The 20,214-nt window shown below is 38.0% G+C and overlaps 1 protein-coding gene and 1 long non-coding RNA gene across 2 annotated transcripts; both read right to left on the reverse strand.

Moving 5' to 3' along the window:
• Positions 1-7,243: 7,243 nt before the first annotated feature.
• Positions 7,244-8,939, reverse strand: LOC113274784 (threonine synthase, chloroplastic-like). The gene has a single exon (XM_026524169.1). The coding sequence runs from the start codon at positions 8,739-8,741 to the stop codon at positions 7,326-7,328; it is 1,416 nt and encodes a 471-aa protein (XP_026379954.1). The 5' UTR covers positions 8,742-8,939; the 3' UTR covers positions 7,244-7,325.
• A 3,814-nt stretch (positions 8,940-12,753) lies between these two features.
• Positions 12,754-14,966, reverse strand: LOC113274785. Its single transcript, XR_003323223.1, has 5 exons — positions 14,626-14,966; positions 14,440-14,498; positions 14,281-14,358; positions 13,728-13,829; positions 12,754-13,634 (listed from the first exon to the last, which is right to left on the reverse strand). It is a non-coding gene; the product is annotated as an uncharacterized LOC113274785 (long non-coding RNA).
• Positions 14,967-20,214: the final 5,248 nt, after the last annotated feature.

Genomic DNA, 20,214 nt, shown 5'->3' on the forward strand with positions numbered 1-20,214 from the left:
GGCGACTACAACGTGAATACAACAAACAAGTTCGGCCGAGAGAATTTCAACCTGGACAATTGGTATTGAAGGATCTACCCAGTTACGAACGTGATAAAAAAGGTGGGAAACTTGCGGCAAGATGGGGCGGACCCTACACTATAGTGTAAAAAGTCAGAGAAGGAGCGTATAAGAGATTGAAACCAGACGTAACACCCGAGCTGATACCATGGAACACTCGACATCTGAAGCTATATCACCCATGAGAGGTGTATAAACTGGTATGATATTCTGTCATTTATTTCCTTAAAAATCCACGTGGGGTAGGGAATGTGACAATTGCGTCTAATGGTCATTCGTACTCGGGGCGACGGCAGTGTGCAAGTGCCGAGGTGACTTACACTCGAATGGACATTCGTACTCGGGGAGATGGCAGTGTGCAAGTGCCGAGGTAGTCTAAGGGTCCTGGTGGTTGGAAACCAGTGGCCGATTGTCGGGGCATGAGTACCCGATAGTCGAGCATACAACATTGCTCCCATCCAAGTGGCCGAAATCACTTTCCCAAGAGAGTTAATTGAAAACTCCTTGGGGATATCTAGCCAATAAAACTTAGGACTGACCAGACACCCTACCACTAGATCAAAACGACGGTGATGAGATACCTCAATCGGGACATGGCATTGGGCCCGATGACCCTCCCTGTTGAGTGTGTTCGACATAAATGGAGTTTACACTAACTAGGTAAACCACTTTCATGCAGGAAAACATAGACATATTATAGCGGAACAACGAAATGTGATCGTAGCAACAAGCATAAAAATGTCAGAAAATGATTAAATAAACCGGTTGGCGACGCAACACCCCTTAAAATAAAATGTTAGAAAAATGAGGGTTTTCAAATAAAATACATTCCAACATAAGGAGCATAATAGTGGCGCAGCACTACAAAAGATCTACTCATGCGTTTGGTGGAACTGACCCCGAACCAGCCCTCCTAGCAACAGCATCGGCTCGTTTCTGCTCCATAACCGCCTTCACACCATCTTTGACCTTGACGATAAGCTCGGTGTTGAAGTTATCTTTCTCGGACGCAAGATCCTGAGTCAATTAAAGCGATGTCGCCTCGGCAATGGCTACCTGCCCGAGTAGCTGGGTCTCCCTCGCCTTAGCCGAGAAGCTTCCTCCTCCAACGACTTCACTTTTCCTTGTTCGACTACAAATGAGAAAAGATGATTCATAACAGGGGAACCAATATAATAACATCAAAATATGAGCAAACACAACACAATGCGGGCCACAACACCTTCAAGCAAGGGAAAAACTACTTTAACGGTTTCCTCAGACTTAAGTAGACTACACTCAAGGGATGAAATCTTGGAGGTTAACTCATGATAACGTTGTTCATTAAACTCATTTGTGGGGCAATATTTCTTATGATTACTCCAATCGGCCTTCTGTCGGTCATGTGCCATATGCAGACCCAACAACTGAGCCTGAACCCATTCTAACTCTTCGGATACTTGGCTAAAGTTTTGAAGCCTCCCTCGTAATTCTTGATTGGACCTCCCAGCGACGTCTTTTTCCTCTAGAATACGCTGAAGATCAGCATGCAAATCCCTGTTCTGACGCCTTAAACGTTCACACTGGCCTTCCAAATTATCGGCTAACAGAGCTCTATCGGCGGAAATACCTTGGGCTCGATAAATACTCGCCCGCATATTATCTAGCTTCTCTGGCACATATTCAAAGGTCTCATAGAGGTATAGTTTATCTCGGTGCTCCTCAAGTTAGGCTTCTTGACGATCAATTTTGTCATCCTTATTAACGATCCTTCGGTGAAGATTTACAACATGGCTTCGTTCAATATCTAACTTTCTCTTCAACAATCGATACTCCGAAGCAGCGTCGGCATCAATACTAAAAATCTCGGCTAGGAATATAGTAGTAGGCTTAAGATATTGGCACTATAGAATCAATCATAAAGAGGTAGGTTTCGAACAAATACCTTGGGCATCGGCCAATTGCTTCTCTAGCTCTCGGGTCCGCTCTTTCTCTCGCTGTAATCAGAGACGAAGATCTTCCTTTTCGGCCAGCTCCCTCCGTCGAAGAGCAGCATCCAACAACCCCTTGTTGACATCCTGAGAACATTACAAACATCAACAACTGTCGCATATTACTAATGAACACACGAGCAAAATAACTTACCATCTGATCAATGGTATTCTTCAGGCCGGCAGAATACAAGGACACAACACTAATCATCTGCTCAACGGTTAGCGACCCAAAATCAGGAGACGTAAGAGCCCCTATAGAGTTACATATCGGGCCCGAGATAGTGAAGAAGGTAATCTCTCCCGAGCTCGGAGTAGGAAGAACTGGAGGCACATTCCCTAGTAACTCGCCTCCTGGTGGTAGAGGCACATCTCCTCCACCACCAGCAACAACATTGCGTTCCACATTTTCTCCACCATCGGTGGACCCATCCACCTGCTTTGGCTCCTCTTCCTCGCCCAAACTGCCGGCCCCTACCTCATCATCAAACAAATCTTCATCATCATCATAACCATGAAATACAAGAAAGACAACTCCATCGGACAAGACGACACCTTTACCAGCAGGCTGCTGGGGCATAACCTGTCTTGGGGAAGACTCATCAACCTTGAGTTCCTTACCCTTCTCACCAGGCTTACCACCTACAACGGTAGAAGAAACATCAGAATATTTCTGAGGCGATTTCTTCAGAAAATGAGACAAGGGAAGCCGATCATCAGGATCCTCACCGCCACTCGCCACAGCACTCTCGCCATCTCCCTTGTCAGCTTTCGATTTCTGCACATGAGTCTTCGTTAGAGCCATTTAAGGAAACAAAATGGGGCAAGTACATGTACTGTAAATAGAGCAGTATATTTGTTACCTTCCCTGTCTCTCCATCGACTCTTGTGCTAGAACCCCTGTCCCTCTTTCGAAGGTTGGGATCCTCCGGTTGGGTGCTCTGGGACTTGAACTAAAAAATACGAACAAATTAAAACACTATTCCACGGACTATTTGGGCCGACATCGACCAAGGTGGAAAGACTTACTCGATCAACATTTACTACCCATAACGGGTAGGACTCGGCCGGAGGAGGAAACTTGCCATTGAGAAGAGGACCGTGAATAGCAAGTGGAACTCGGTCCCAAGCTACGTCACTGGTATGTCGGGAATTCTTGTTAGTCGTCTTCCCCTCAGGGGCCTCGTCCAAAAGAAGCTTCTTGAAACCCTCAGGGATAGTCTTATTGCAGTGAGGACTAGCAGTAAAACCGGCGAGATCACCATTAGTGGAAGTCTCACTCCGGTAGTTGGAAGTAAAACTGGCGGGAGTATAGTCGCCTGTTTCGGACGAATCATAGGTTGACCAGGCAGTAGGAGTGCAGTCGCCCCGACTTCGTTTCTCCCACTCGTTTATGAGAAGAAAGGTATCGCCATTCCACTGAGCTAAGGCACGATGAGGACGAAGCTTCGAAAGAGCCTCATACATAAATGAACGGCTAGGGTTGTACAGAGGGAAGCGTAGCCCGAGCTCCAATTGACCTTTGGTGATGACGGTCTCCTCGGCCGAGTGAGGGAAATTCATAACATCACTTTTCTTCAGAACGCCTCTTTGGCCCAATATGAGCCTGATGTCATAACCATGAAGATCAAAATCATTCTTCAACTGTTTGATGAACTGTTCATCAGTCAACTCCTTGGAAACTTTCTTGTCATTCCTACATGAAAATGAAGGACAACCATCAGAGAGGATAGAATTAAGGGCACGGGAATCATGATTAGAAGGACTGACAATAATAAACAAGGAATCAAGAGGATCGTCATCGTCATTAGAAAAGGTATAACTCACACACCTCTTTTCTGTCATGGAAGGGGTTGAAGAAGCCATTGAAGAGCAGAAACAACAAAAATCGAACTGAAAGGTATGAAGACAAGCAGCGAAGACACAACGACAATGATGGAGGGAGTCACGAAATGAACAAAGGGTGATTCAGTTTCTCAAGGAAATCAGAAGACAAAGAAACGATAGAGTAGCATTTGAAGGAAGAAATAGAAGGTTGTTCTATGAAAAAGGCGAGGTGAAAGACCAAGGGTTTAAGGGACGAATTTATACCCTCAGCAGTGGTAACCAACGGAGAAGGTCAAACAAGCCATAAAGACGACTGTAGTGGGGAACAACATGGTGTGAAATACGACATAGCCAGGGACGTGGTAGGCGAAGCGGTTTCTTTCCATCGTGTCGGTCACACGAGTGAAAGAAGGGGCATAAATGTAAGTGTGAATAATCCACAAATCCAGGTGGAGCAATCCTGGACAGTGAGACATCGACAATAGATGAAGTGATAAGCACCGAGTCATTCTACTCGGCCGCGACGCAAGAAAAGAGAACCCGTGAAGATAATACGTGTAAAGGTCGGAGGTGACGGAAGAGACAGCTATCGAGTACAAGAGTAATAAATGCACTGACAAAGTAGTTGAGAAGATAAGAGGAATCTGGTCAAAACAAGACTCGGCTAAGAATGTCAAGGGTGACGTCGTCTATACTCATTGAGTGATCGATATCGGATTAAAGGATGTCGAGAGAAGACATCGCTCGGCCCAGCCTTACATTTCGGAAATGATGTCGCCCCTTGTCCGAAAAGGACATCCAGGAAGATGGACCACGACACACACTGTAATTTGAATGTATCATCATGTATAGCTATAAATAGAGAACTTTGTAGAGAGCTAAAAGGCTAGGTAATCAGTGAGAGGAGGGAGAACACTTAGAGTTTGAAAGTGATAATTGAGAGTTTGTTAGTGAGAAACATACTTTGTAACCTTGAATCGAGTAATAAGATCATCTCTTTACCCCCGTGGACGTAGGTAATCATACCGAACCATGTATATTTTGTGTTCTTGTGCACCTCTTGCTTGTTACTTCTTGTGTGTGTGAGTGTTATGATTCTTGGATGTAGAAGTAGGATTTTCCACATCTACAAGCACAAAGCTGGTTTTGTTCATTCTTTTTATATTCAAAAATCAGGATGCGCCATCATATCCGTTCATCAGTTATCTTACTTGGACAAAGAAAACCGTGAACATAAAGTGTTCGACCAAATACCTTAATGAATCAAGATTAGCATATGCAACCTAGTACCAGTTTACATTCATGACATATGAAGTACTAACGAAGTATTTGATCCATGGCCTTAACACTACCATTTGTAAAATCAGATTTCAAAGGAACTTACTTGGAAAAAAATTCTACTCTGTATGAGGTATCTTTTTGAAAGTCCTCTTTGGGGCACCAAAATATCAGAGCCGACACTGCTCATCTTAGCTTTCTAACCCAACCAAACAACCCAAGTTCCAACCCTACCGTCAGCCTCCGACATCATCAATGTCCGGTCTTGCTTGGAATACAAAAAAGATAACATTACAAAGGTATTTACCTCCGAGGATTATATATAATATAGTTTCCCGAGCTAAAAACAGAAAACCCTAGCAAGAAAAGCAAATCAACCACAATGTCTTTCTCGAGCCTTCCAAGAGATCTTCACCAAGACATCCTTTCAAGGTTACCAGTGAAATTATTATTTATATGCAGGTGTGTTTGCAAAACTTGGTTTTCTTCAATTTCTAACTATCTCTATCTTGACATCCTTTTAAGGATACCAGTAAAATCACTGCTTACATGTAAGTCCGTTTGCAAAACTTGGTTTGCCCTTATTTCTGATCATACTTTTGTTAAATCCCACCTTAATCTTTCTGGCCAGAGAGATCTCAATCTCAGTCTCATAGTTAAATCTCAAAAACAAAGGGAAATTTTCACATTCTCCTCCATGAGTTATGATTCATTATTATCATCATCATCCCCTATAGAAGTTTTTTTAATCATAATTTTGTTTAATTAGATTACCCGTTCAAATCTTACGAATATGTCGGGGTGTTGGGTTGTTGTGATGGTTTAGTTTGCTTATTGATTACTCCCTCCGTTACTTTTTAATTGGCCAGTTTTTATAAATAAATATTTCAAAAAAATAGCCCAATTTCCTAATTGGGAAAGTCAAACGTTACTTTAATTTTCTGGGACCACTTTTCTTTTAACTTCTTTTGATGACAAGTGTTATGTGAACCATTTCACTTATTTCTTTGGCTGACAAGTGTCATGGGGACCATTTCACTTCAGTTCTTTTATTGATAAGTGTCTAGAGGACCACTTTCAATAATTAATTCTCTTAATTTCCTTAATTTTCTCAAAAAAAAGAAACTGGCCTATTAAAAAGTAACGGAGGGAGTAGTACTTTTACTAGATCAAAATTCGTTTGTCTCTGGAACCCAGCAACTAGAGAGTACAAAACAATACCTAATCCACCGGATAACCATATTCATGTCTGTACTTTTGGTTATGATTATAAGGCTGATGATTACATATTGGTAAATGCTGTCTATAATGGACATCTTTCAATGCTTGTCTATACGTTAAAATCAAATGCATGGACAAACATCCAAATCGAACCCTATAAGTTTGGTTGGCAGTCAGATGGGGTGTTTGTTAATGGAAGTTTTCATGCTTGATTAAAAGCCAAGACTCCAAATTTATGCTAATCTCTTTGGATATCAGCAACTGGAAATTCGTAGAATTGCAACTACCAAAAGAAACTAAAGAGAATGAATATTGCAATATGAATCTAGGAGTGTTAAATGAATGTCTTATTGTACTTGTGCAAGTAATTGGGGTTCGTGTGGAGATATGGGTGAACTGTGAAGTTCGGGAATTGTGGACTAAACGTTATGTCATTACCACTGATAGAATTATCAGTGTGAACCTTTATTTGAGGCTTTTGTGGACTTTCAAAAATGGTGAGATTCTTCTGTTCGAGTCTTTTCACGGATGTTTACTTTTATATGATACGGTGCGCGCAATTGCTCGAGAAACAAAACAACCATGGCAGCTGAGTCATATTCAGAATTACACTGAAAGCCTAGTTTCACTCAACACTGGTACTTATGTGTAAAATTTAGAAGAGATAAAATTTAGAAGAAATATCTCACGGATGCGCAAACAGATGATGCATCTGAGTTTTACAAGGTTCCTTTTACAAATGTTGTGTGCATTGAACGGTCTGCAACAAGTTTTTGATGGCTAGTACTCAAATAGATGGATGTTTTGCCTTTGCCTTTGCTTCTGACGCTGTTCAGCCTTTTGATTCAACAAAAACATAATGCAACCTAACTAAAAGGAAACCGACAACAAAAACCATAATGCATACAAGTAAAAGATAAAATTGCATAAAACCAAACATTCAGGCAGTCAAAACCACAAGAACTGTTTTTAATGCAAGTCACTCAACACTTCATTCTGCAGAACATCCATAACGGCTGCTAATTCGGCCTTCACTTCTATAGGTGGGTTAGCAAATTGGGAAGCCATACCTGGAATTGCTTTCGAGTGGTAATCAATCTTGGCTTGTGCAAACTTCAATCCATGAGCAGTACTAACTACAACTGTCCGATCAGTCGGTGCGATAACTCCTTTATTTCTAAGCTTAATCAATGCAGAGAGCGCAACGCCAGTTTGAGGACAAACAAACATTCCAGTAAGATCTGCCTGAGACATTGCATCCATTAATTCCTCCTCGGTCGCTTCCTCAACAATCCCATCACAGTTTTTCAAAGCAAAAACAGCTCTATGAATAGAAACTGGATCGCCAATCTGAATTGCAGATGCAAATGTAGTTTTGGCTCTGACAGGCTTAAATTCACTGTCCCACCCAGATTTATAATGCAGATACAACGGATTAGCATTCGCAGCTTGAGCACAAACAAGACGTGGTAATCGGTCCACAAGTCCTAACTCCTTGCACATATGAAACCCTTTGTAGAAAGCATAGATATTCCCCAAATTCCCACCAGGCACAATAACCCAATCCGGCACTTGCCAATTAAACTGTTGTAGTATCTCAATTGCAGCAGTTTTCTGCCCTTCAATTCTCAAGCTATTCAAAGAATTAGCTAAATAAATCGGCAATTCAGCCGTAACTTCGCGTATCAATTGCATACATCCATCAAAATCAGTATCTAAACTTAAAACTTTTGCACCATTAGCAATTGGCTGAACTAACTGAGCCATTGAAATCTTATTAGCAGGTAAAAAAACAATGGCCGGTATACCTGCTGCAGCACAATAAGCTGATAACGCAGCAGACGTATCACCAGTCGACGCACAACCCACACCAACAATCGGTTGTTTACCTAGTTTTCGCAATCGATTAACTTGACTAACCAACACAGTCATGCCCAAATCCTTAAAACTACCAGTATGTGAAATACCACATTGTTTGACCCATAAATCATTCATACCTAGTACTGTTTTGCCATATCTTTCAGCCCAGAAAATATTAGAATTACCTTCAAATGCACTGACAATATGCTCGGCATCAATCTCCGGCAAAACCCATTCTTTTTTTGACCAAACACCAGATCCATATGGCCAAGTAGTTTTACCTGTTCTTGAATCAAATAGATTTTTCCAGTATTGACCATCAAATTTCTTCAGTGCTTCCATATCATGCTGCACATCTAACAACCCACCAGAGGCACTTGTGTAGATGATCTCATCAAGTGAATAAGATTCAGTTGAGGATGGATCTGCGTTGAATGGTACATATTTTGCTGAAAACCCATAGATGTTAGAATAAGATATGTGTTGACTTCTACTAGTTTCATCAGATGATTGAGAAGAATCCATTTTTTCTTGCTGCTGCTGCACTTGTACAGATATGTTAGAATAAAAAGCTCCTGATTTTAATCTTTGGAAACTCCCCCACAATTTGATTTTCTATCTGTGATAGAGAAATGAAACTTCTATTCCATCTTCTTTCTTTCTTTAACTGTTCAAAGGAAAAGACTGAGAAAGTGCTCATAAGACAAACAAATGACAACTCCACTAAATACAGAATATTGTAGGTAAGACACGACAATAATGACAATAAGATATTAGACTCCAGGATAATTAACCGGCAAAAAAGTTGTCATTTCCATAACCCAGAGCTTTGTTTTTTTTATCATTAATTAATGAGATGAATTACAACATGCGAGTCTTTTAATGCACCATGGGAGCCGTCAATTACATTTTTTATCTTTCTTTGATGCAACGTGGAATGCAACATGGGAGACTTTCCTAATAACCGAATGAATATGAATCAGACATTAACCACTCTCATATTTTACAAAACAATATTGCTTCGGTCTATTGTTTTTGAAAAAGAGATGTTATCATTTTTTTTTCATTTCGAATGGAGGGAGTTTTTATGATCCAAATTGGCCGTCAAATTACTTGAGCACTTTAGAACTTCAGAGGTGAACAAAAAGAACAATTTTGTACAGAGTTGAAAAAAAACAAGAAAAAGATACTCACAGATTTACGCAGTTGAGTTGGAAACAAGGGAGACCATTTTCAAAGGAAGGGCACGTCTATCACAAAAGAAAAATACAATGGTACTGTAAAACCTTATTTTCATTCAGCATGTATAGCAGAACTAGCAAAGCTTCTACTTTTATTTTCTTTTGCCGCATTGTTATTTGTTCTGGTTAGACAAAAGTATTCGTGTTGCCATTTATAACTAGGACAGAAGTAGTATATCAAAGTACTTTGATAAGTCCGACACATAATAGTATGTCACATAGAATGAGTTTGTTAAACATTAGGTGAAGCATCATAGAATGCATCTGTTAACCATTAGGTGGAACACGCATATGCACAACGAAATTGGATAATTCCTCTTCCTATAAAAATAAAATATCTACTGTGGTAACGGAGTTCATAAACGTAGGCGAAACTAGAAAAGATGCTACTAGTTTGGAAGGAAAATGTTTCTCTTTAAAATGATCTTATTATCTTCTAGATTCTAGCTTTGTGCACCACACCTTGTTCAATATCCAATTCATCATAAAATTCCATGGAACTATGTTATAAGTTTTCTACCCACAATGAAATGGCACAGATCGTTGTGTTCCATTCTGAGTGAAACACAAGAGGCTCTCCCAAGGCTACAATCAATTCAGGTATTTATTTTTGTTTCTCACATTTGATCTTTCCCTTTTTATGAAGTACTCCTGATGGTCAACAATCATTTTAACGTAGTTGTATCACTGTCAGAGATCTCTACTCTTAGGATATGTTTTGGGATGTTGGTGAAAACTAAAAATATGGGAAGATCTGCGATGATTACGGCTGTATTTTGGATGGACAACAAGGACACAACTAAGAAAATTTTGTCATTCAGTCAGATTTTAATCAAGAAATTGCATTCATGCTGTTTGGAGTTACTCTATGTGCGTCCTAAATACATAGACTGGAAAGGAACTACCTACCTTTTTAGACGTTAGACGGCAACAATTGTTCGGACACACCTTCCGGGAACTCAGGGGACTTGATAGTCTCTTTGAGATTTATTCATTGGGTTTGTCATTTATAAAATTAGATATCTCAATTATGTGTCGATAGTAGCTTAAATTTGATTCACTGTAAAAGAGTTCTATCAGTTTTGTGTTTCAAATAACATTCACAGGTCGGTGAAAATTATATTGTATTTAGGTGCTTATAGATGGTTATGTATATGAAGGTAATTAGTGCACTTGAGTTGAGGTGGACATAGTTCTGTAGCTCAAGATGCGCTTGTTGCTTAAGGTAGAAATGAAAATGTTTTAATATACTATTTAAGCATCCATATGTTGAAAATGGGTGGAACATGCATATGCGCTTTTTTCAATTGTTGCCTTGTTGGCATATCAACTTGAACATGTTCCATATTTTGCTGAAAGCCCAAAGCCCATAGATGTTAGCATAAGTTATATGTTGACTATTACTAGCTTCATCAGATGGTTGAGAAAAAAGAATTCAATTTCCCTTGCTGCTGCTGCTGATTTTAAGTCTGGCGTCATTAGGGGCTATCCTGAAATAGATTGAAAATACTTATAAGACCCATCATAATCGGTAGTTTAGTTGGTTTTGAAATCCAAAATTTCAAAATTTCATAATCGGTAGTTTAGTTGATTGAAATGCTGCTGCTGCTGATTTTTTATCTACCGATTGTGACTATGTTCATTGGTTTTGAAATCCAAAATTTCATTGGTTTTGAAACATTTGAATTTAGGAATAATACCACAATCGGTAGATAAATAACATCACGATAGATAATAAACATCACGAAACAAACGATTATATAAATAAAGAAATTCAAAATTCCATTGGTTTTGAAAATTTTGAATTTGGGGCTACTAGAACAATCGGTAGATAATGCACATCACGAGACAACCGATTGTACAATCGGTAGATAAAAAATATCATGAGTCTACCGATTGTGAAAATAGAGAAACTCAAAATTCCATTGGTTTTTGAAAATTTTGAATTTGGGACTACTACCACAATCGGTAGATAATGAACATCACGAGAATTCCGATTGTACAATCGGTAGATAATAAACATCACGAAACTACGGATTGTGCAGATAGAGAAATTCAAAATTCCATTGGTTCTTGAAAATTTTGAATTTAGGGCAACTACCACAATCGGTAGAAAATTAACATCACAAAATTACTGTTTTAACTACCGATTATAATTTTCGTAACACAAACCAACATACATCGATGTACGCTACCGATTGTAGTATTGTCTACCGATTATGGTAGCTCCCAAATTCGAAAATTTTGAGATTTTTTCAAATTTCAATTTTGTGGCAACTTCATAATCGGGAGACACGGTAAATAAATACCCTCCGATCGTAGGTTATTTCAAAATAACAAAACTTTAAAACTACATATGTATATATTACCCTCTGATTATCCTAACATCTACCGATTATGGAGGAAAACTACCGATTATAATTTTATCTACCGATTATGAAGGATATGATTGCCATTACGAAAAATCACCGATAAGGGATGATTTAATTTTAGGTTTGAGTGACCTTTTTTGTCTTTTTGTGTCGTCCCTAATTTTTTTAGGGTAACCCCTAATGACTCCGGGATTTTAAACACCAGAAACTTCCCCACGATTTGATTTTCTACCGGTAAGAGAAAAAATGAAACTTCTATTCCATCTTCTTTCTTTAGCTGTTCGAAGGAGAAGACAGAGAAAGTGCTCCTAGGACTAACAAATGCCAACTCCACTAAGCACAGAATATGGCAGGCAATAATGACAATAAGATATCGGACAATTTGGACCCCAGGACAACTATATGCTCCCTCCCCCTCAGTTTCAAAATTGGTTTCGCGTGTAATTTGCGCATAAAACCAGTCTAGTGTTTTTGAAACAGAGATAATACTATTTCACTAGATTTTGTGTCCGTGCTACGCATCGGGCGGGCCTAAAAACAATTCACTATCATTTTTCTTTTTACAGTAATGAACTAAAGCTACACACCGTTATATTTTTGATTTGGTGTCGTGGGACTTCCCCTCGTCGCGTCTCGAGATATTTTTGATTTGGTGTTGTTCAGCTTCGCCTCGCCCCGTCCAAATGCTTTTTTGATTTGGTGTGACTCTGCTTCGCCTCACTCGGGTTCTTGATTTGCTCCTTCAGAACATTTGCATGGAATATTTATATCATATACGTTTCCTTTCTCCCATGTCTAATATGTAGGTTACTAATACTGGTTGTACTAATTTTCTAGACAAATTAGGGGTCTTGTGTAAATCCTTAATTTTTGTTCCTGCCATAATCGCATGATAGAAATAACCACACGTGACAAATCAAAGGGTTCTCCTTGACCAGATGAGAAGTCGTCCACTAAGAAATGAATAGATAATTCAATACAATAAGATTCTCGCAATACGAATTGTATTGTTAAGAAATTGAGGCTTTTGTGCACAGAACCCATATTGTTAACGTAATCATACAACGAAGAAAACAAATAAATCAAAAGAGCAAAGAGAAAGGGTGAAATATTTTGGGTGGTCAAGAAGAATAATAAATGGAACCCTAATTTCCATCAGGAACACCACATCAAAAGGTAGCATCAGTGGTACGCGGAACAGCAGCAACAACAATGCCTTGTTTGCTCGGCAGCAGGTACATAAGCTTGTTCGCACCAACAACAGTTTCGCAGCAGGAGCACCTTGTTCGAAGGAAAACTGACAGTTACACTGCAGGAAGGTACTGGGGCAGTAGCACCTTGTTCGCAGCACATCAGGTACGCATGCAGCTTTATGCGCCCAGCAGCAACAACAGCACGTACGGAGCAGCTACATCAGCAGGTATGCAGGTACAAAGCAGTGGGAGCAGTACGTAGCAACAACAACATGTATGCAGAAGCAACGGGCACGTCACATCAGTAGGTTGCATCAGCTCCATTCGCGCAACATCAACAACGGGTATGCTAGAACAACATTAATATTCATAGATTGATTTGCACGTCGCAGCATCTCCACAACTTCATGTATGTAGCAACAGATATTCCTTGTGTTGGTTGGCTTCGCGATGCACAATTTTGCCTCCGGTAGATAACCAATCTACTCGTAACTCATCCACCTGATAAAGCACCTCCATACTACCCAGAAAATCAAATTCACAAATTCAATACAAAAAGGTGAGATGGACCTAAGGAAGTTACCTGCCATCTACAGGCTCAATCAGTTGTACCTGAAACAACCAAAACATGTTAGCACAAATTAAATTAAAGCACTCACGGAACGGTAATCTAAAATTCGATCTATTGATGACCTATGATCTAACCTGCTCTAATGGCTTACGCGAGATTTCCAGTTTCCTCGATAAAGGCCAAGATTTCAACATCAAAACTCAACTTCAGCTCCTTCTTTCCATGTTTGTAGGCATCTACAGTTAACAACGTGGCTAAAATAAGGCTAATAAAATAATGTCTAGGCAATTATCGGGAAACAATAATGAATTATAATTTCTCTGTTTATTATTTTCCAATATTCTCTTCAAAGCAGCATTATTCTAAACCCTGAAGACATTGAAATCAAATTAAACAAAATTCTTACTTCAAAGTGGAAAGAGTTTGTGTGTTGACCTATAATTAAGTCACCTAATGTACTCCATGAGCAAGAAGAGAAAGGAAGTACCATGTTGTATTCCAGGGAGATGGAAAGGTAAATTTTGTAGAATTAGAAAAACATGGAGAAGGAGGAATCAAAAACACACAAAACGTCTTGGTCTACCATTAATCCTTAAAATCCAACAAAGATTTTAGATGTTCATATCATCATACACACAAAAATAGAAAATCAAAAGCAAGCAGAATAGAGAGAAATAGAATTCATACCTGATTAGGAGAAGAAATGAGGTAGTGGAGATCGCTGGAGAAAATTAGGTTCGCAAAAGATGAGGGTTTATCGTCCACCTACAATAAAATAATTTAATAATTACCTTATTCCGTTAGAATTTCATAACATAAAACGAAAACTAACTAAGAAATCATTACCTTTTGTTGTTGAGAACAAATCCCACAGAGAATCAATCCTAATCGAATCTCACAAAACCCTAAAAAAAATAAACAGAAACTGATATTCTCTCCCAAACAAAGCTTAAATTAATCGTTTCAAACATCAAATCAGTTCTTATCAGAAAACCCTAAAGAGATTCGTAGGGAAAGAGTTGGAGCTTTTACCTTTTTTTCTATGAAATCTCGAGACCCATTTTTCAAATTGACGACAACAACTCAACTGATTGATGAGGAAAAACCATGGTTTGTCGGAGAAGAAAAGTATGGTAGGAGTTTGTTGCAGAAGAAGAAAAAAAGTATGGCAGGAGGAAACCCTAATTTCTATTTATTCTAAATTAGCTTCCAGATTCATCAGCCTCTTCTTAGATTTATCTAGATCTCAATATTTACATGAATCACTCACACAAAAAAAGCTCGATTCATCTAGAACTTTGGAATTGAATTCGACAGGGAGAAAGAGATGAAGAACAGAAGAAAGAGAAGAAGAGAATAAACTCTATTCAATATATCGGTATCTCCGTTAGCCTTATCTAGTTTGATGTAGGTACTGTCCACACTAATGGCGTCAATTAACGTCCGGTTAAGATTCGGTATAAACAAAGTGTAATGAATTATTTAGGCACAAAAGCTGACAGAAGTATTGTGTACTCACGTTTTTTCTAGCGACGTTATTAACGGCCAGTAAATATAGAGTGTAAACAGAGTGTAATCTAGTTTTTAATGTCTCAACCAATAGAGTTCCGCCACTTGTCCTCTCCAGACTTGCTATGTGTGAAAGCTTTTATCTAATTTAATTTGAGGGGATGTGATAGGCTCAGAAACCTACAATAAATACTGCAAGTGCACAGCGTCTAACTCGTAGACAATGACAAGTACAGGTCGTTCCCACGAGGAGTGTGAAAATACTTCTACTAACTAATACCAAGAATTGAATAATCGAATTAATAATGTTTTAATAATTTTCAGAAACTCGAAACAAAATCAAGTAATAATAATTCTAACAATAAAAAAAATGGAAATGGGTTATTAGGATTTTCGGTTTCCACCAATTAATTATCAAACTCTACTAATCTTTGAGAATATATTCCATGCGTTTTCAAATATTGTTTCTCCCCTATAGTTTCCTTCGCTTTATGGGTAGTGATTCTAAATCATTACCTATCAATCCTTTCATACCACGTTTAGGGATTTAACCGAAGCACGAAATATCAATTCAAAAGCATAAATAATCAAGAAAATCACATAAACGATTAAACATCAAGCTTTGTGAAGAAAAAACTACTAGTCATTCAAATCATTATTGAGCATATAAATATAGAGTTTACATAATTTATTGGTTTCTACTTAAACTCTAACATAACACTAGCTAGAAATGGCTTTCTCAAAAGCCATAAACATATTAAAATTAAACTCTAACTAATGAAAAATGAAGAATCGAAACAAAACTTCAAAACCCTTCCTTCGTTGCGGCACTGTGGTCGGCTTCCCCCTTTCTCAAAATAGTCACTCACCTTCTTATACACCTTCCTTTTCTTTTATTTCATTAATCAAAGTATCAAAATAAATTATTCTATGAAATATCTTGCATGCAAGTTGATGTCGTCATCAATATCTTTCCCCAAATAGTATTGCCACCTCGTTCTTCCAATGAAATAATAAACTCCCCTTATTTCCAAAATCTCCCAAATGAAGAAAGATTTATTTTATTTCCAAAATAGTCATGTGTAAATATTCCTCAATTAATTCTTCACATGACAAATAAATTATCTTTCTTGGTGGAATATATTTGTAATAAAGTAAGAAAGATAAAATAGTTCTCATTTTCAGTTTCCATGCGCCAACCCCACTTTGATTCATTTCCTTTGCTGCGTTTCTGCCTCGCCTCTGAAATAATTTATATGGAGATACCAGGCCAGCTACATTTTGTCATTTTTTGTCATTGTGGTTGCTGATATATGGAAATACCAGGCCAACCCATTTCACCATTGTGGTTGCTAATACCAGGCCAACCCGGCTGCTGATACATGGAAATACCAGGCCAGCATAATAAGTGTTGCTGATATATAGAGATAACAGGCCAGCATAATAAGTGCTGCTGATAAAGAAATACCAAGCCAGCATAGTAAGTGATGCTGATATATAGAAATACCAGGCCAGCATAATAAGCTGTTGATACATGGAAATACTGGGCCATCATAATAAGTGCTGCTGATATATAGAAATACCAGGCCAGCATATTTCATCATTGTGGTTGCTGATATATGAAAGTACCAGGCCAACCACATTTTGCCATTTTCGTCGCAAACACCATTAAGTCTCACATTTTGTTGTTTATTCGCTGGATGATCGAATTCACTTGTACTTTCTACAAAAGCACTAAAATAGTATTAGTAACTAAAATATTGTATCCTAGCTAATATAAATATGGGTATAAAATGTAGCATTTATATGCTTATCAACACCCCCACACTTATATTTTGCTAGTCCTCAAGCAAAACAGAGATATTATGCAATTGATTTTTTTTTCTTTTTTTTTTCTTTTTTTTTTCTTCTTTTTTTCTTTTTGCAAAAATATGGATAATAACCCACTCCCCCACACTTAAACATTACATTGTCCTCAATGTAACTGAGTCATCCAACGTAAAAATTAAGATGGGAAATGCAACAAGAAAAAAAAAAAAAAGAGTAGAGTGGACAAATCTGATGGGTTGACTCCCATGAAACGAAATGTATTTGTTTCTCTGCTTTCAGTAGCACGTTCTCAAACAAGATGAGGTTGGTACCCCAAAGTACACTGCAAATCATATATATACAGTCTGAAAAGTTGGGGATCAACCCAACTAATTAGTTTTGATGAAAAGATGATCCTGCAGCAATGATGATTAGTACCCAGAGAGCAAAAACTGAACTCAGTCTTATACGAAACATTCACATAAGCTTTTAAAAAATCACGATCTAAGAAACAAGTGCTCAACGGAACAATGATATCGTGACAAATTGGCCCATTATCATCTACAACGGTTTCATTATTAAGGGTCAAGGTCAGATCTTTCTCAACTAATGGAACTAGTCGAAACGCGGAAAGAATTAAAGGTTCTAGGATGGGCTTCCATTTATTAGTGTCTAGCAGCGGTGTGGAATCTAACAAAGCATTGACTTCACAAATACACTATCATCATCAAAACCATATCCAAAATGAGCTAAGCAAACCTCTAATGGATCTTCCGAGTGGCTCTTGCAAAAGGCTTGCGAGTGCATACTTTCTTATCGCCCACAACACTTCAGGCTAAGGTACCTAAAAAAATCAAATAAAATGCGTAAAAAGAACAAAAAAAAAAATCTAAAAGAAAAACAAAATAAAATTATGTACAAAAAGATATCAGTCAGAGAGTATTTTGCAGCCACTCCCCGGCAGTGGCGCCAAAAACTTGATAGGCTCAGAAACCTACAATAAATATTGCAAATGCACAACGTCTAACTCGTAGACAATGGCAAGTACAGGTCGTTCCCACGAGGAGTGTGAAAATACTTCTACTAACTAATACCAAGAATTGAATAACCGAATTAATGATGTTTTAATAATTTTCAGAAACTCGAAACAAAATCAAATAATAATAATTCTAACAATAAAAAAAATGGAAATGGGTTATTAGGATTTTCGGTTTCCACCAATTAATTACCAAACTCTACTAATCTTTAAGAATATATTCCATGCGTTTTCAAATACTGTTTCTCCGCTATAGTTTCCTTCGCTTCATGGGTAGTGATTCTAAAGCATTACCTATCAATCCTTCCATACCACGTCTAGGGATTTAACCGAAGCACGAAATATCAATTCAAAAGTATAAATAATCAAGAAAATCACATAAACGATTAAACATCAAGCTTTGTGAAGAAAAAACTACTAGTCATTCAAATCATTATCGAGCATATAAATATAGAGTTTACACAATTTATTGGTTTCTACCTAAACTCTAACATAACACTAGCTAGAAATGGATTTCTCAAAAGCCATAAACATATTAAAATTAAACTCTAACTAATGAAAAATGAAGAATCGAAAACAAAACTTCAAAACCCTTCCTTCGTTGCGGCACTGTGGCCGGCTTCCCTCTTTCTCAAAATAGTAACCCACCTTCTTATACACCTTCCTTTTCTTTTAGTTCATTAATCAAAGTATCAAAATAAATTATTCTATGAAATATCTTGCATGCAAGTTGATGTCGTCATCAGTATCTTTCCCCAAATAGTATTGCCACCTCGTTCTTCCAGTGAAATAATAAACTCCCCTTATTTCCAAAATCTCCCAAATGAAGAAAGAGTTATTTTATTTCCAAAATAGTCATGTGTAAATATTCCTCAATTAATTCTTCACATGACAAATAATTTATCTTTCTTGTTGTAATATATTTGTAATAAAGTAAGAAAGATAAAATAATTCTCATTTTCAGTTTCCATGCGCCAACCCCACTTTGATTTCATTTCCTTTGTTGCGTTTCTGCCTCGCCTCTGAAACAATTTATATGGAGATACCAGGCCAGCTACATTTTGTCATTTTTTGTCATTGTGGTTGCTTATATATGGAAATACCAGGCCAACCCATTTCACCATTGTGGTTGCTAATACCAGGCCAACCCGGCTGCTGATACATGGAAATACCAGGCCAGCATAATAAGTGCTGCTGATATATAGAGATACCAGGCCAGCATAATAAGTGTTGCTGATATATAGAGATACCAGGCCAGCATAATAAGTGTTGCTGATATAGAAATACCAAGACAGCATAATAAGTTGTTGATACATGGAAATACCGGGCCAGCATAATAAGTGCTACTGATATATAGAAATACCAGGCCAGCATATTTCATCATTGTGGTTGCTGATATATGAAAGTACCAGGCCAACCACATTTTGCCATTTTCGTCGCAAACACCATTAAGTCTCACATTTTGATGTTTATTCGCTGGATGATCGAATTCACTTGTACTTTCTACAAAAGCACTAAAATAGTATTAGTAACTAAAATATTGTATCCTAGCTAATATAAATATGGGTATAAAATGTAGCATTTATATGCTTATCAACACCCCCACACTTATATTTTGCTAGTCCTCAAGCAAAACAGAGATATTATGCAATTGATTTTTTTTTCTTTTTTTTTTCTTTTTGCAAAAATATGGATAATAACCCACTCCCCCACACTTAAACATTACATTGTCCTCAATGTAACTGAGTCATCCAACGTAAAAATTAAGATGGGAAATGCAACAAGAAAAAAAAAAAAAGACTAGAGGGAACAAATTTGATGGGTTTGACTCCCATGAAACGAAATGTATTTGTTTCCCTGCTTTCAGTAGCACGTTCTCAAACAAGATGAGGTTGGTACCCCAAAGTACACTGCAAATCATATATATACAGTCTGAAAAGTTGGGGATCAACCCAACTAATTAGTTTTGATGAAAAGATGATCCTGCAGCAATGATGATTAGTACCCAGAGAGCAAAAACTGAACTCAGTCTTATACGGAACATTCACATAAGCTTTTAGAAAATCACGATATGAGAAACAAGTGCTCAACGGAACAATGATATCGTGACAAATTGTCCCATTATCATCTACAACGGTTTCATTATTAAGGGTCATGGTCAGAGCTTTCTCAACTAATGGAACTAGTCGAAATTCGGGAAGAATTAAAGGTTCTAGGATGGGCTTCCGTTTATTAGTGTCTAGCAGCGGTGTGGAATCTAACAAAGC

The sequence above is a fragment of the Papaver somniferum genome, chromosome 4, assembly GCF_003573695.1.
Source record: "Papaver somniferum cultivar HN1 chromosome 4, ASM357369v1, whole genome shotgun sequence".
Taxonomy (NCBI): Eukaryota; Viridiplantae; Streptophyta; class Magnoliopsida; order Ranunculales; family Papaveraceae; genus Papaver; species Papaver somniferum.

Excerpts from the sequence above, each read along its gene's own strand:
- LOC113274784 (XM_026524169.1), bottom strand. The coding sequence starts at position 8,741 with ATGGATTCTTCTCAATCATCTGATGAAACTAGTAGAAGTCAACACATA.